Below are 16096 nucleotides of genomic sequence, written 5' to 3'. Positions count from 1 at the left end.
ATCCTGCTTGGGATTCTGGACAATCTCAAATACAGACCAATTGCTCCCCCTGCACTTCAGTAACAGTACTGCACACAGTCCTTGAATTATTCTGTATAAACGCAATACTGGAGCTGTGGAGAGCATGACCGATTCAGTCTAAGCATTCTTTGGGGGATCTTTTTATTTGCTCTGTTTGTGGTAGATGTGTAGTTACTTTGTTTCTGACCAGTAGACCGGTATATTCCAAGTGTCACTCCAAACAACTCAGACTTGAAAGTGGAACTGTAGCTGGAAAGGAGAACCAAATGACATCTGAACTGATATCTGTATTTTAAGTCAACCAATATACAGTATGTGTTCAACATATGCGTCTTCACTGTGTTACATAGGCATTATCATGAGCATTTCCTGATTGTGACTATTTTTTCATAGAATAATATGTATTGTGAACCTTACTTTTTTTTGTTATATAACTAGTGTTTACATAGGAAAATGTACGGCAAAAATAATTAATGATTACATTTTTAAAGCGCTGTTCGGTCAGTTTGAGTTTTTCTCAGGTCTTGATCCATTGCAGTTTTTCAGCCCTCCTCGATACCATGAGACCTCAGTGCCTCAGCTAAGCATCTGAGATATCTTGAGTCTGGGTATCCATTCCTATAGAGGGGAGACTTATTTAGGACCACAATCTACTAAACCTATTTCAACTCATCTTTTAGGCCTACCAGGGTAAGAATCTCGGATTATAGCACTGCCACTATAGTATCACTGTTGAAATTTGTTTCATATTTCAATGTCATAGTTTTCATACTGTACATTGGACAAAAACCTCACCTGGAAAACCCTCCCTCGATGCTGGTCTTGTGTGGGATGCTACCCCAGGTCACACAATCCCTAGTGTCCCCTACTCTCACATTGAAGGTGAGGCCTCGATGAAAGGCACGTTCGAGGCATGGCAGAAGCTTGAGAGTCGTTTCATTCAGAGGCAGGAAGGCATGGAACGTGCCCCCTTGGAAAGATCCCCCAGGGTTTGGATGGTCTTTCTGCACAGAGGTGGTATGTAGATCACGAGGAGGCAACATACATCTATAGGTAAGACCTCATCTACACACCCTTAGACATAAAGCCTTTGTACGACTGTCATAAGGATTCTACAATGCCTGTCGATTGATGATCTCGGTGTTGATCACACGTGGCTATGTACCAGGTGGATTCACATCAAGAGATATTGTAATATGAAACATTGCGGCAGTAATAAATATGTGTGATGTAAAGGTGCAGCCTAACCAAACTCTCTGTCATTTCCAATCCCTTTGAACAATTCCCAATTCTCAAAGGTTAGAGCTTACCCCTTGGATGCCATCAGGAATGTTGTAGGTTATCTTCAGTGTTGTATCCTTGTTGTACCCAATCAGACTGATGGACATCTCACTGCGGGTCATGGTCCCTCGGATGCCCACGACAACCTCCTTAGATTTAGGGCGTACTTTACAGTCGGGATGGATGTGATTCTGGCACAAGGCCCCGCCACAAGCAGTCATAGACACAGATTCCCCAGTGGTTCCACCTACACAAGATGGACTGGCCTTCACCTCGGTGTCTTTCACATCTTGCTTCTCATTGGACCGGCTTGCCCCGTAATGTTTGGCGGAGGCGCTTTGCGGATTCATTGCATGAGACTTTGTACATTCCACGCATGATGGGCACATGGCTTTTCCACCAGCCGTCCAAGATACAGATTCCCCTGCGGTTCCACATATACAGGACAAACCGGCATTTCCTTCGCTATGGTTCTTTTGGGTCTGCAGTCCCCTACTGTTAGGTATCTGGCTTTCCTCAGGCTTTGGCCCTGTCAACCTCTGAGCACTGTGCTCTGGTAATGGTGCTGCATCATTTCCTTCTGTCACTCTTAGTGACCCCTCTGCTTTATAGGGAGCACTGATTGTCCTGAAACTCTTTTCATCTACGGGACCAGCTGCTCCTAACCGAAGCTTCAAAACAGGCACTTTCTTCACACCTGATTGGCTCACTCCCTCCGAGCTCCCTGATGAAACAATGTCGGTCGCAGAGGTGGTCTCCTGGTCTTGTTTGTCACTACTGGCAGAGCTCTGATGCGCTGCTGAGGGGTTTATGTCAGGGTTGGATGGAGAATCAGAAGATGGTTTCTTAAGATCAATGGGTCTCTCTTTCATGGTCTGTTCCCCCTCTGTTCCAAAGTGAAGCATCTCTTTTAGAAATGATATCGCCTCGAAACAATCCAGTGTTGGACCAAAGATTAAAATGCTCTTAGTATTTGGCATTGGAATGATTTTCACTTTCTCCCATGTCTCTCTCACAGTGGTGCATAACACCTCAACTGTCTCATTCTTCGAGTCTGACACACCCAGCTGTGTTAACAACAGCTCATGGGTGGAGAAGTCCTCGGCCACCTTGGCAATCAGCTTTTTCAGCACCTGCTGACACACCCTGACGTTGGCTGGATCTTTCCCTCTCAGTTGGAGGACGACCTCATTTAATGTTTTTTTCTCCTTCATCTGCAGGTCAGAGGTTACTTCCTCTAGCAGTATGCGGAAAACATCCTTTGTGTATAACCATTGAGTTGTGGGCACCACCAGCTCTACACTGAAGACTTGCCTAGTCTCTGGGTGACTAGTAGTTTCGCCTCCTTTGGTCTTTCCAAACAGGTCTACAGCTGAGCTGCTGTCCTTTCTGACTTGTTTGGTCCTAACCTGCCCTGAGAAACTGTTGGACCGTCTCAGAGTGGAAATTGACTTGGATTGTTGGACTACGCCAGTTGGAACCGCCCTATCCACAGACATGTCCATATCATCCATTGAGTAGCCCTGGAATTCACTAAAGTTTGCTGCTTTTGTGGGTCTGGTTTCATTGTTTTGTGCCAAGTTCAGAGGGGGTTTACCAGACAAGGAAGCAGTGGACAATGGTTCATACCTTTTGAAGAGGGTGTCTTCCTGGAGATCCCTTGGACCAGAACTTGAAATTTCAACATTCTGACTCGTAATCCCTGAAATTGGTCCACTACCTAATTTCTGGTCATTCATTCTAATGAGTTTTGTGGACGAGAAACTATTTATCTGGTGATCCTCAGGAGCCTTTACGTCACTCAAGCTGGACCAATTCTCATCATCTTTAGGTTTCTCAGAACCCATAGTTCTCCCAAATGTGGCAGCCATTTTGAATTCTTTGCTCCTCACAGCCCTTTCTTTTCTAAGCTTGGTGTCAGGGACAAAGGGTAGAGACGCATCTCCTGAGGAGTGAAGTAACTCTTGACCGTGCTCCTTTGTTGTCCCTTGCATTTCCAATAGGAACTGCTTGGCCTCCGACACGTCACTTCCACTGCCCACCAGATAGACATTGGACTTGTCTTCATTGATCAGCAGCTTTGTGAATCTCTGCGTTAAGGTTTTAAAAGCCTGCTGGAGCCCCAACCCGGGGAAGCTTTCCTTAGCCAACTGCTCCTTGCGAAGTTGGGCCTCTTTGTCTTGGTACAGCCAGGCCAGCTCCCCATGCGCAAGCCTTAGATGCTCCACACCTCGCCCAGTGGCCCCAGCCTTAAGCTGCAGGTAGAGGGTGGTGATATCTCTGGTGGCGACATCCAGTATCTCTACTCCATGCCTGTCGAGGATGTTCTGGTACTCAGCCGAGCAGTACTTTCGGAGGTATCGGAAGATGTCTGAGTCTATGACCATTGAGAAGTCCTCCATTGAGGTTCCCTTCTCTAATGCCACTGCATCCTCTATGTCACTGGTGTAAGATGTATGCAATGCCCCCGCTTCCTCTCTATGATTGGTGTATGATGTGTACAATGCATCCGCCCCCTTTCTATCATTGGTGTAAGATTCTTGAAGAAGGGCACGATTACTCTCAGAGGCTCTACTGGAACCGTTCCCCAGATCCAGTCCGTTGGCCTGTCCTGAGGTCTCAGTGTCCTGCTGTCTTTCTGTTCGTCCTTGAGCAGAGTTGTATCTTTTGTCATCCTTGGTGGTGGCCTCAGCTTTAAGGGAATGGACATCTTTTGAGGTCTGTGAATTGAAAAGTCTCAGCAGACACTTGGTCAGGATTTGGACTTCTGTGTAGCGACCTTTGAAAGTGCAGAGGTCAGCCTGAACGTGAAAGGTGCATTTTATGTCGCAGGCATTTTTGAGGATGTTAGATATCGATGTTTTCCCCCCATTCAATTTGCTGTAGTCCACTGTCACAGCTGTGTCCACAAAGAGCTGAAAGATTGAATTAAGAAGAGTGAGACTAGGATTTGACTAAAAAGAGGAGATGTTCAGATGATTTATTCGCATGCCTTACCTCATCTGGGTCAACGTCTTTGCTGTGCAAACTCACACTTAGCTCATATTGCTTGTCATTCACTGATAATGTGTGATTCTGATGTTCAACCACTCTCCGAGCCACTGCGTGTCATGTAGAATTAAAAAAAAGACAACAAACATTACGTTCACGTTAAACTCCTCAAGGACACACTGCAGGCTACCTGAATATGCATTATAGGATGTGCTCTATAGGATGTCCCTTATCAAGATAATTGCATTTCAGACCCATCAATCAGCTAAATCAGATATGTGTAGTATACACACAAAACATCTTGTAATCTTCAGTACTTTTCCTCTTAAGGTTCTCTATGTTTTACTTACTACTTACTATACTATCTACTTCCTTAATTTTTCCCCAAGCCCACCGATCGACCTCTAACCTTCGCTGTCCTCAAAGGTAATGAAGGCAGAGCCGGGCGTTGTCTTGGAGACCGTGACAGATGAAATGTCCCCTCCTCCATTCCTCTTCCGCATGAAATGAATGTGGAGCTTGTCGATCAGTCTGTTTTTACTGATATCTAGGGGTAACCCACACACTCTGACCGTTCCACCCTCCTTCGCCATCCTTGTTATTTATCTGTAAGAATAGGCAAGGCCAAGGGCATCCACAGTAAACAACGTTTTGCCAAATGTTGAAATTGCAATCACTGATCGCAAACTAATCAATTTAACATTTTTGAACGAGTATAGAGTTATAATAGCAGCTCAGAAAGCGTACATTTTTTTCAGTATTGAAACCCTCAGGTTTCAGTCATTTCAATATCATATTATCAATGATTCTGACACGTAAATCTAAATACATTTTTATTGCCGAAATAATTTCAGAACAAGACTACGTTAGGCAGGCCTGAATAATTGCTTCCATATATGCTGTGCACAAAGATATGAACAAATCATAAAGCAATCTGTCTGTGTAAATCACTCCATGTTTAATTTAAAAAAGTGAACTATGTTGATTTGCATTGTTGGTCATTCAAGTCACGATGTTGTGGCTCGCAAAATATAGGCCAACCCATTACCTGGATAAGAGCCACATATGATATAGCCTAATGCACCTTCAGACCTACTAGGCCTACAACATTGCAAATGTATTTGATATTTGAGCAATTTATTAAAATCTTTGGATATTACCTTTCGTTTGTGTGCGTTTGTCCTAGATTCAAATATGAAACGAGATATGTTATAAGAGCAAAATGACGAACTGTTGCTTGCAAATCTGAGAGCGATTATTTTCGGTTCTCAAGAAATGGAAAGTGAAAGGACTTGCGTGAAGGAGTCAATGATCTCGTCAAAAACATAAAAACAGCAACAATTTTTTTGTGAGAACAGAAAAGGGAACATTAGCGTTATCAAGTTCCATTCGAAGTTTTTAGATACATTTTTGGGGGAATATTTTTTAGTTTTTGGAATATATCAAAGTACAATTTCCTCGACGGTAAAATAACTGACACGGTGTGAGCACACCTACCACAAGAGGTCGCCATTACATCACGGAAAGCTAATGATGGGCTCAATTCTAGTGACTTATATATACACTAGATAACCAATTGGGGGCGCTGTGTTGAAGTCACAGTGCCTCCATCTTGGCACTCCCACCCATTACAAAAAATATTTTGGAAGCCATAGAAATGCTTTTATTAATGTCTACATTCGTTTTGCCACTTTTATTCTATTACAGAAATCATAATACATACTTTTAAATTATATTATGTGAGCAAACCATAAAATTGTCCTTAAAGTATACTTTTTTGAGATTTAAAGTATCATTTTTGAGATTACTAATGTTACTGTCCCACTAAAACAAAAATAATATTTAAATACATGTAATTTTGTCCTTGAAACATTTAATTGAAATACTGTAGAATCCATTCATTCCTATGGAGGACTGCTCCTACTGGGGAATGACAAAATGGCCGACCGGTGGTTTCAAAGCCACTCGATGACCAATACGTACAGCAGCACCAGCAATCCAGGGTTTATCATTGCTTCCAACCTATCAAGTGCTACAGTGATGCACAAAAACAGTCCACAGGAAGCCAGAAGTTAAATACAATTCCATTTCAACTTTCTGTGCAGGTGGGCAGGAAGCTTGGTCATGACGAGGTTGGAAGTTTGAGACAAAATATATAGATTTGATTTTTATTTAGTCACTTGCAATGTACAGTGAAATTCTTAAGCTCTGAGCTCCAACCGTGCAATTGTGAATGAAACAATAAAACATAAACAAATGTATAATAATAACATATACAGTATATGTTCACAACTGTGACATTGATAAATATAAATGTCCATTGGGGTGTGGGCAGGGAAATTGGGGGAGGGGGGGGTAGTGGTGGCTATCTGCTAAATGACTAAAATGTAAATGTGTTCAGCATGATAAGTGTCCATTGGGGTGGGGGCATGGTAGATGCCTGTTGAGGGGAGGGAAAGTTTCCAAATGGGGAAATGCATGGAGTCACCACCTTCTTGTGCCTTCTTCACCATTGTGTCTGTGTAGTTTGTGTAGTTTGACCATTTCAGCTCCTCAGAGATGAACTTGACGTTTTGTAGGTCACCACGGAGGCCCCTTTGATAAGGATGGAGGCGTGCCCATCCTGGTTCCTCCTGAAGTCCAATCAGCTCATTTGTTTGGCTGACATTGAGGGAGAGGTTCTCTATGTGATCAAGTGTTACATAAAGTGTTCTGTCAAACTGTCTAGTAGTCATTTTCTCACAGCATTAGAAAAGTTGTCTTAATGTCTTTGTTTGCCAAAAGGCATCCTGTTTTTTTGTTTCTGATCTTTAGATCTCAATTTATGACATTGAAACAGCCTAAGAAGGTTCACTGAAACCCTTCCAACCTAAGAACTTCAATTCCATTGACGATTAATAGTGAATATCTGGTCAATATACTGTACTGTGGCCTACCATTGAACAACCTTGACCAGCAATCAGTGGACTTGTTGGCGGAGCTTGTACAATGGCGCTATGTTCATCACGTCAATGGCTGAGAACAGAAGATACAGGAGATCTATAAAACAGATTACTGTAGCCCACACGGGGACTGTTACCATGATAATGTGTGTAGGTCACGAGTGTTGCACATACATGAATAAACATAGGCACGCTGTGTTCCAACTCTACACAAATGCAATGAACTACCATTGAATACTTTTTAAATTCTTCCTTTACCATACGTCAGTAAGCTATAGCGGTCTAAAACGCTTTATTGACACATTTTCTCATATGGTGTTTTTCTTCAGCAATATAACTAGGGCGGCAGGAAGCCTAAAGGTTAGAACGTTGGGCCAGTAAGGTCGCCAAAATGTGAAAAATCTGCCAATGTGCCCTTGAGCAAGGCATTTACACCTAAATTCACCAGGGTTGCCTTTGATAATGGCAGACCCTGGTCATGGCCCCACTCTCCAAGGGTGTCTCATGGGGAGTTGGGATATGCAAAAAAACAATTTCCACTCTCCACATACATAGGACAAATATAAGCACCCACCAATGAGATAATTTAGGTATATTCCATGCTATTATACAAAGAGCGTTATACCGTGTCAATACATGGCTGAGAGCGCGTAGCACAATCTACGCACGTAAACCTGTAGCCGCCTCCTATGTTGTCGCGTCACTGGGACGCAGTTGGACGTCATCGCGGCTGTCGCTCTCCTTGGTTTTGACGCCCATGGTGGGGGAGTTGGAATGCATTTAATTCATCTGCCCCCGCTACCCGGCGAGGCGAAGCAAATGTCCCGTCGCCGACACAAGAATGCGGTAGCCGGGCACCAGCAACCACTCAGGACGAGGGGCACAGAGCTGACCATTTGAAATCACATGTTCACCGGTATAATTCTTTGATGTCATAATATCGTCTATCTATTCTCTCTGTTCTGCTTAATATTGATTTTGTCTTTTGATCCCCTGGCGCGCAAACCCCCAAAAATGCACGGTGCAATGTACCCAAATCGGACAGTGGAGTGGGTTGCGCTACGGACCTTCAAGGGTAACCTTTAGTCGCATTAATAATAGCTGTTCGAGTGTATATTTAGACAGCTTAGTCAGTGGATATGTACTATAAATAAGGGGACCAGTGTGGGAATGGAAATCAGCGTTTATCAGTCATCTGATGAGGTGCGTTGGAACAGTTGTATTGGCATGTGTAAAATTAGATCTGTATTTACGCAGGCTGTATCAGCAAAGTGTCTTTGATCGGCCTGGGAATAGCCCATAATCTAACACTGTTTTTCAAAAATGGGCAGGACGTTTTGTTTTTCTTTTGGGATTGCAATGCGCAAATGTTGCAGCACTGCGCTGCTCTTTACACTTTAATTATTTAATCTGCTGTTGCACTTCTGCTTTGCTGATGGGGAGATTTGTTCACGTAAGAGTTCTATGCTGTAACGGTCTGGGTTTAAAATGCATATAGGCACCATTGCATAGGCCTATAAAATCCAACCATATAAACTAACAAAGCTGTTACTTTAAATCAACAAACAGCAGCAGCCAATATGCTATTTCAATGGGTTGCAACATTTTACTAAGACTATCATTTATCATGACTATTTATTAGGTTACTTAGACCAAATTATTATTTATTTGTTGCTATGATTGATTTTAGGAACGCTTGGGACACTAGGGAATATTGAACCAATTGACTGCTCTCCGTTGGTCCACTTATGGTCAAGATATGCAGTGTGATGTAATATCCTTGTGGCCCAGCCCTCTTTCTCCACTCCAGTTACAGCAAGACTGCAACAGTAGTGCCTTGTGCCTGCTTGAAGCCTAGCTCTTATGTCAAAATGGCATCATTCCAAGGTTGAGGCTGTGGGCTGTATCCTAGGGGCTCCATGTTAATCTATTGAATGAATGTGGAGATGTTCAGCATTTGAATATTGCCAAGTGTAGGCCTAGTGTGTTGTTTGTTGATAAAGTTGTGCAGATATTATTTTATCGCGCTATAGCTTAATAATTCAAGTGATATCTTTCAAAACAATCGGGATGCTACATTTTCCCACACTTGCCATAAACTGTATGTGAATGTCCTCCCTGTTGGTTTTCTCTTCGATACATTCCATTTGGTATCTCAGACCCGTTTTCTTACCTCAACTCCACATCTCTTCCTTTCCTCCTGTAGTAATTCTTAAATCCCAAAGTCCAGTCCTAAGGACTTAGTCTGGGCTGGTTGTAAATTCTCCCCATTTCCGCCGCCTTACGTTGTTGCAATTTAAAGCTCATTAAGCTCGCTCAATGGAAAGTCTCCATTGAAAGGTATTTTCAGTCACAGATTTAATAACAGGTTTAATCAAGGTCTGTGCAACGCATCAACCCATAATGTGGTACTTTTACTTTTTACTTGGTGGAGTTTGGACCAGAGGCATACCAGCAATGACATGACATGATGACAGAGGGTGATAAGACATTCAGGATTCAAGATGTCAGCCAAATGCACACCACAGTGGTTCACAAAATGTACAGTACTGTTGGCCTATAGTACACAGGGGCAATATTTTTAGCTAGGTCACAGTCTTAAGCCACATCTCAAAAGGAAGCCACTAGTAAGTTTCGACCACCATGGTAAACACTGGCATGACTCACTTTGTTCAACCGTCTCTTTTGTCCCCCTGTCCTCTTATCTTCCTCAGGTGTGGGCGAGCCACCGTCCCACCGCTCCCCAAACATGGCTGCCTCATCTGTCCCTTCCACGGCCCCGGTCCCGTCCCCTCCCAAACGCTTCCTGGTTCTCTTCGACTTCGACGAAACTATCGTCAACGAGAGCAGCGACGATGCAGTGGTGCGCGCCGCCCCGGGCCAGCAGCTCCCCGATTGGCTGAGACACTCGTACCGCGAGGGCTACTACAACGAGCAAATGCAGCGCATCCTGGCCTACATTGCTGAGCAGGGCGTCACTGAGGACTCCATTCGCTCCAAGGTCGAGCAAATTCCCCCCACGCCCGGCCTTCTCACTCTCTTCCAGTACCTCCAGTCCCGCAAGCAGGACTTTGAGTTGGTGGTGGTCTCCGACGCAAACATGTACTTCATTGAGGCATGGCTGGAGAGGGCTGGGGCTCGCCACCTCTTCCACAGGATCTTCACCAACCCGGCCAGCTTCGACGCTCAGGGGCGCCTGGCGCTCCTGCCCTTCCACGCCCACGGCTGCCAGCGCTGCCCCGATAACATGTGCAAGCAGGTGATCGTACGGGAGTACCTGGCACGGCGGCAGCAGGAGCGCGGCGGCTGCCCCTTCCAGAGGGTGTTCTACGTGGGGGACGGGGCCAACGACATTTGCCCCATGCTAGCCCTGGGGCCCCGCGACACGGCCTTCCCCAGGAGGCACTTTCCCATGCACCGGCTGCTGCAGGAGATGCAGGACGCTGGGACGGAGGGCCTTAAGGTCAGCGTGGTGCCCTGGGCCAGCGGGCAGGACGTGGTGGACTGCCTGAACAGGCTGGAGGAGGAGAGATGAGATGGAGAAAGGACACTGCAGCTAGACAGGTACCAGATTGTGTGCTGTCAGTACAAACAAATCTGGGACCAGGTATAGCACACAGAAGCAGGGTAGGAATGAACAGATTAGGGCACCTCCAAAGGTTACTGTTAAAAGTATTACAGTGTAGGAGGAAAATGACATGACGCATGTCCAGTGTTTTTAAGCAGGTGCTAGAGATCCAAGAATATGTTTGTAAAAGACTAAAGAAGACTTGACTTATTGCAAATTATGCTCCCATGTGCTTCATTGACAACGTTTTGACCTAAGGTAGACCTAAGGGTCGAAACATTATCAATAAAGCACACGTAAGCATTGATGATAAAGAAGGACAGAATACTTCAGCGTGAGTGCAGTGTGCATAGTCTTCCCTTTTGGTTAGCAGTACTACTGTAAGCATTAAGAAGATTAATTTGGGGTTAACAGTACCATCTCTGTAGGCATTAAGAAGATACATTTTGGGTTAACAGTACCATCTCTGTAGGCATTAAGAATATTAATTTTGGGTTAACAGTACCATCTCTGTAGGCATTAAGAATATTAATTTTGGGTTAACAATACCATCTCTGTAGGCATTAAGAATATTAATTTTGGGTTAACAGTACCATCTCTGTAGGCATTAAGAATATTAATTTTGGGTTAACAGTACCATCTCTGTAGGCATTAAGAATATTAATTTTGGGTTAACAGTACCATCTCTGTAGGCATTAAGAATATTAATGTTGGTCCTGTCCACTACTTTGTAGGACACCTCCAGGAGTCAATGTGTCATTTGCACCTTGGAATATAAGGGTTCTAATCTTCCCACTTGGTGCTTGACAGCTGCAGTATGTGTGGGCTTTTGTTCCACCCCAGGTCTAAAACACCCTGCAGGTATAGTGCTTTATAAGTTGTTATAAGCATATACGAGCCTTTAAAATGTCTTATAGTAAGGCTTAATCAATCACGATGAGTAGATTATTGTTGAAATGAGATGTGTTGTTGGCTTGGGTAAAAAAGCCTGTCTGCACACTCTAGCTTTTCAAGATCAGGGTTTGTAACTATTGGGTTGAAGACAGTGGCCGTGTCCAAATGCCCATACTAGCGTACTAAATAGTATGCAAAAAATAAAGTGCTATATAGTATGTGAAATTTCAAACATAGTATTCCGAATGCGTCATCTAATACGTGATTGCGTTGACTCCGGCCATTCGTTCATTTTGGTACACCGCATCAATTTATCTGATTATCCGTTGTTTTCAAACATGTGAGTCGGAAAAAAGTGGTGAATTCTAATAGATCAGACGTCGAAATGAGAGTGCAGTTTAAGTATGTAGTACGCTAGTATGGATATTTCGACACAATCAATGTTCTTTACATGGTCCAGGAGTGTGAGCATTGTTTTGTCCCGGCCCAGCCTTAACACACCTCATTCTGCTAATAAAGTAAGTGATGACTGGTTGACATAAGTTGACTAATAGAATCATGTGTTCTAGCAGTGTCTGGTACCAAAGCCCACACACACCGTGGCTCTCCAGGACCAGGCTTGGGATAGAATGACACAGAGATAGACGCCACTGACGCTCTGGCACACACTCGCTGACACCTAATATACAAGGGCAATGTACACCGACTTGAGATGCAAAGTGAAGCCCGTGCATCCGCGCTGCACCTCTTTGTACAGTACACCCTCACATTGTGAGAAACCTATGAAACACTTGAGACATGAGACATTGGAATCTGTGTGTGGTCCCATGTCTATCATTCTATTGACATTGGAGTGTCTCAATCTCATGGTCTCCTCAGACATTTGAACCTATTGGCCTTCCTTGAACACCCCCATCTCCAGTGTTAACTCTTTCATTGAGCTCTGAGACTTGACAGGGGAGACTATTAACTAATTGAGTCAACAACTCTCTATATCTGGGTTGCTGTCCACCCAAAAAGGCAGAGAATCAACTAATGTCCTCCAGAAATGGGTATTGGAGACTTGTTATCGAATTATAGGGGATGCCTGGAGATGGTGGTGGGTTCTACCATAAGAAACCAGGGCATTCCCGTAAGCATTCAAATATGAACATCTCCTCCAGTGATAGAAATACTACCTTGGTCCAGCACACTATTTCAGTGCATCCTCACATACTGAGTCTATGTGCATGTCTATGTAATTTGAACCCTATACAAGACAAGTGTGTGCTCAAAGTCATAAATCACTGTGAACAAAAGGCCATGGGGTTTGAGTGTTTGTAACTTTGACCCTGATGTAACAAACAAACAAAAATCCAAAAGGCTTCCTTGAAAATAAACCGACCTGCATGTTGATGTGTTAATGTCATCAAAGGAAGTACCTTTGATGAGATAACAAATTATGAATCAGTGTTACAGCACTTGTTGGTTAAATTTGTCTCCGTTGTAACAAAATAATCTCTCATCCAACCATAGGCCTACTCATAGGTCAAATACGTTCAAATACTTGTTCTGCGCTTGATTTGGTTTGCCCGGTACAATGGGACAAATGGAATAGTCCCAAAAGTGTGAACTTCAAATCAAGGTGAATAACGTGCATCTCAAATACTTTCAAGCATCGGTCATCGTCAAGTATTTGAAGGTCTTCGAGCTACTGTATGGATTTGATCCAGCTCTGGTTGCCTTAAGCCTCCATGTTCAGGATGGTAGCAAAAGAAGTTGGCGAGTAGAAACAGATTTGACAACCAGGATAACGCATAGGCCTCAATAGATCCTGTCTGTAGCTTGGTCTCTCAGGGAGCGATGAACGATGTATAGAGCAGGAATAGCTGCTGATACAAATAGTGTTTATTTGCATATATTATTTGCATATCAGCTACATTGCTGTGACCCATGATCAGCATATGATCAGTAAATCACATTGGAGATCATTGATTTGCTCTGTCAGAATATTTTTGAAATATTGGAGTATGATACTGAAAGAGATTAAAGTATTTTAGTGGTTTGGTGATAGCCATAGTGGGACTTCACTTTAGCTATCAGTTGCATATGTAATACACTATGCTGAGGATGGTGGTGGTGTTGTACTAATTCTGTGATCACTAGATAATACAATAATTGACCTGTAACTTGACCTGTAACTGCAATCCAGACATTAAGCTTTGCATAGAAGAATATCCTTGTTTGAGTTTTGTGCAATAACTGGCTTTATGTTCACAGTATAGGTTTAAGTGAAGAGAACGAGAGGAAGTGTAATACTGTGAAACTCTTATCCCCAATGTGTCCCGCACCTACGGACCGTTTTCACTATGTAATCTCACCTCAACTTTCACTGAAATGTGTTACAAATGTTGGTAGAGTGTTATAGCCCCACTTAAACCAAAATGGCCAGTGTTTTGGGTGCTCCTCTTGGCTAATATATTAATTTCTCTTGAAAATTATGTCTGTGTGTGTTTGTGTGTTCTGGTTTGACGGTTTGAGAAATATCCTTCTTGTTTTGACCGGCATTACTCCTCCTGCAATACTGAACTGACTGATCCTCACTGTTCTACTTTAAGAGACGTTATGCTGTGTACTTCATGTTTTAGCCTGTTTTGTCTTTAATCTAAAAATCAAAGAGACCATGTGTGTAATGTACCATTGTAATAGTAACAGGAATATAAAGCCATCAACTAACTGAGCAGATTTTCCGGATTTATTTTCATCTGTATTCAGTGCTTCAAGTCTTGAATTGGAAACCTAATGGAGAATGAGTTGAATATATATTTGATGAATGTAGTTGAATTGTTGGCACGGTATGACCAATTGTAATTCCCATGCTTTGGAATATGTCAACAATTAAAACAATACTTTTATTTGAAACAGCATGCCAATTAAAACATGTCCCCTCCTTAACTATCCACTATTTATCCACTAAAATATCCTTGTAAAAGATTGTCTTCCTCATGCAAGAAACAGAGGCGTCATGCGCACCATTTTTTGACATCATTGATGGACATATACACTGTCTTAGAAATAATTTTTTGTTTGCAAAGTTTGATTCCATGGGCTCAATAAGCATACCCATGCATATAGGACTTATTTCCACAAGGTGGCGCCGGTTGAATATGTTTCTGCCAAACGACTGAACGTAGACTACAATACAGTACTAGCGGATAAACGCTAACGTAAGGAAAATGGAATAGAATCGACTGTCAGAAGTCAATGGTGGCGTTCCAGTTCATCAAAAGATTGCTATATCATATGGATGTTGTTCCTGAGATGTCAAATTGTTCTGCAGGCATTGTAAAATATGTTAATCTGCGCAATGTGACTGCATAAAACACACACACACTACTATATCATAAATAAATAAAAAATAGTGTTTTGTACTCAAAGGGTTGATGTGTTATTACACAGTTATTTTCAAGTTACCTGTAAAAGGCGTCCTGTTTATCTCGTAACCAAGAACCAAATGTTTAACAGTCTGTCATGAGAGACTAGGGTTCGGTCAACAGTATTGCTGATCACATACTATAGCATTGGTTTTACTGAATATGACAGAAAAGGCCTGAAGCCTTTTGTAGTGATGTAGATGACATCTGGTGTTTGTGGTTGTCCGTGTCACTTTACTCAGACTGAAGTGAGTTGAGATGCTGCTGAACTCAGCCAAGTAACCAGTTGACTCAGCACACACAAACACAAACACAAACACATGTGCTCACACACACACACACACACACACACACACACACACACACACACACACACACACACACACACACACACACACACACACACACACGTGCATTTAAGCACACACTAACATTGCACACACACACACACACACACACACACACACACACACACACACACACACACACACACACTATAATAAGGACTTTTCCTTCCACTGAATTTTAGACGGTCATATCTCTGTTTATGCTTTCTTCCTCTCTCTCTCCCCTCTCTCTCTTTTTGCCTCACTCTGTCTCTCTCTCTCCCCATTCTCTGTATGAATTTTGCCACTCTGAGCCCTCCAAGCAAATCATTGTCATTGCTGTTGTCCAACTATACATTTTTAGTTGTTATCACCTTAATCCCTTAACAATAATGTCAGAGAGCTGACCAGCTATTGGAGTAGACAAGCTCCTCTCGATCTCTCTCGTGCTCTCAATTTTTTTTAACATTCAGCATCACTACGTCAATGGAGATTTAGTATCCTTTCTAACAAAGATATCGACATATATTTCGGGATGTCGTGTATCCCTGGAAATAATCAGAATTCATGTAAAAGTAACAGTTTTGAAAACATACATTGTCCAAACAAAATAGTCTCTTGGCACAACTTACCCTGGGTATGGGGTAAATGGAGCATATG

General features: G+C 42.9%; 2 protein-coding genes across 5 annotated transcripts; one reads left to right on the top strand and one right to left on the bottom strand.

The window, feature by feature from the left end:
- Positions 1–149: 149 nt before the first annotated feature.
- Positions 150–5577, bottom strand: LOC139570447 (uncharacterized). 3 transcript variants are annotated; one of them, XR_011674069.1, is made up of 7 exons: positions 5454–5577; positions 4703–4899; positions 4300–4403; positions 1332–4217; positions 817–1025; positions 503–639; positions 150–270 (listed from the first exon to the last, which is right to left on the bottom strand). XR_011674069.1 is itself a non-coding variant. In XM_071392334.1 (6 exons), exons 2-6 carry the CDS (start codon positions 4884–4886, stop codon positions 564–566), a joined length of 3459 nt encoding a protein of 1152 aa, XP_071248435.1. In that variant the 5' UTR covers positions 4887–4899; positions 5454–5577; the 3' UTR covers positions 289–563. The 3 variants fall into 3 exon arrangements, 2 of the variants coding, with proteins under 2 accessions (XP_071248435.1, XP_071248436.1); XM_071392334.1 differs by lacking the exon at positions 150–270 and having other exon boundaries at positions 289–639; XM_071392335.1 differs by lacking the exons at positions 150–270; positions 5454–5577 and having other exon boundaries at positions 289–639; positions 4651–4776.
- A 2379-nt stretch (positions 5578–7956) lies between these two features.
- LOC139570446 (probable phosphatase phospho1) lies at positions 7957–14416 on the top strand. Of its 2 annotated transcripts, none has more exons than XM_071392331.1 (2): positions 7957–8151; positions 9950–14416. In XM_071392331.1, the coding sequence occupies exons 1-2, from the start codon at positions 8142–8144 to the stop codon at positions 10768–10770; spliced, it is 831 nt and encodes a 276-aa protein (XP_071248432.1). In that variant the 5' UTR covers positions 7957–8141; the 3' UTR covers positions 10771–14416. The 2 variants fall into 2 exon arrangements, with proteins under 2 accessions (XP_071248432.1, XP_071248433.1); XM_071392332.1 differs by lacking the exon at positions 7957–8151 and adding an exon at positions 8158–8438.
- The last annotated feature ends 1680 nt before the right edge of the window (positions 14417–16096 follow it).

Source organism: Salvelinus alpinus, chromosome 3 (genome assembly GCF_045679555.1).
Source record: "Salvelinus alpinus chromosome 3, SLU_Salpinus.1, whole genome shotgun sequence".
NCBI classification, from domain to species: Eukaryota; Metazoa; Chordata; class Actinopteri; order Salmoniformes; family Salmonidae; genus Salvelinus; species Salvelinus alpinus.
This window is presented reverse-complemented; position numbering and strand designations above follow the sequence as displayed.

Bases quoted from the DNA above. Each gene is read 5' to 3' on its own strand.
- LOC139570447 (XM_071392334.1), bottom strand. From the start codon at position 4,886: ATGGCGAAGGAGGGTGGAACGGTCAGAGTGTGTGGGTTACCCCTAGAT. The intron at 4,404-4,702 runs GTTAGAGGTCGA...CATGACACGCAG, and splicing joins TACCTTTGAGGACAGCGAAG to TGGCTCGGAGAGTGGTTGAA. The intron at 1,026-1,331 runs GTAAGCTCTAAC...ACCTCTGTGCAG, and splicing joins TTCCTGATGGCATCCAAGGG to AAAGACCATCCAAACCCTGG.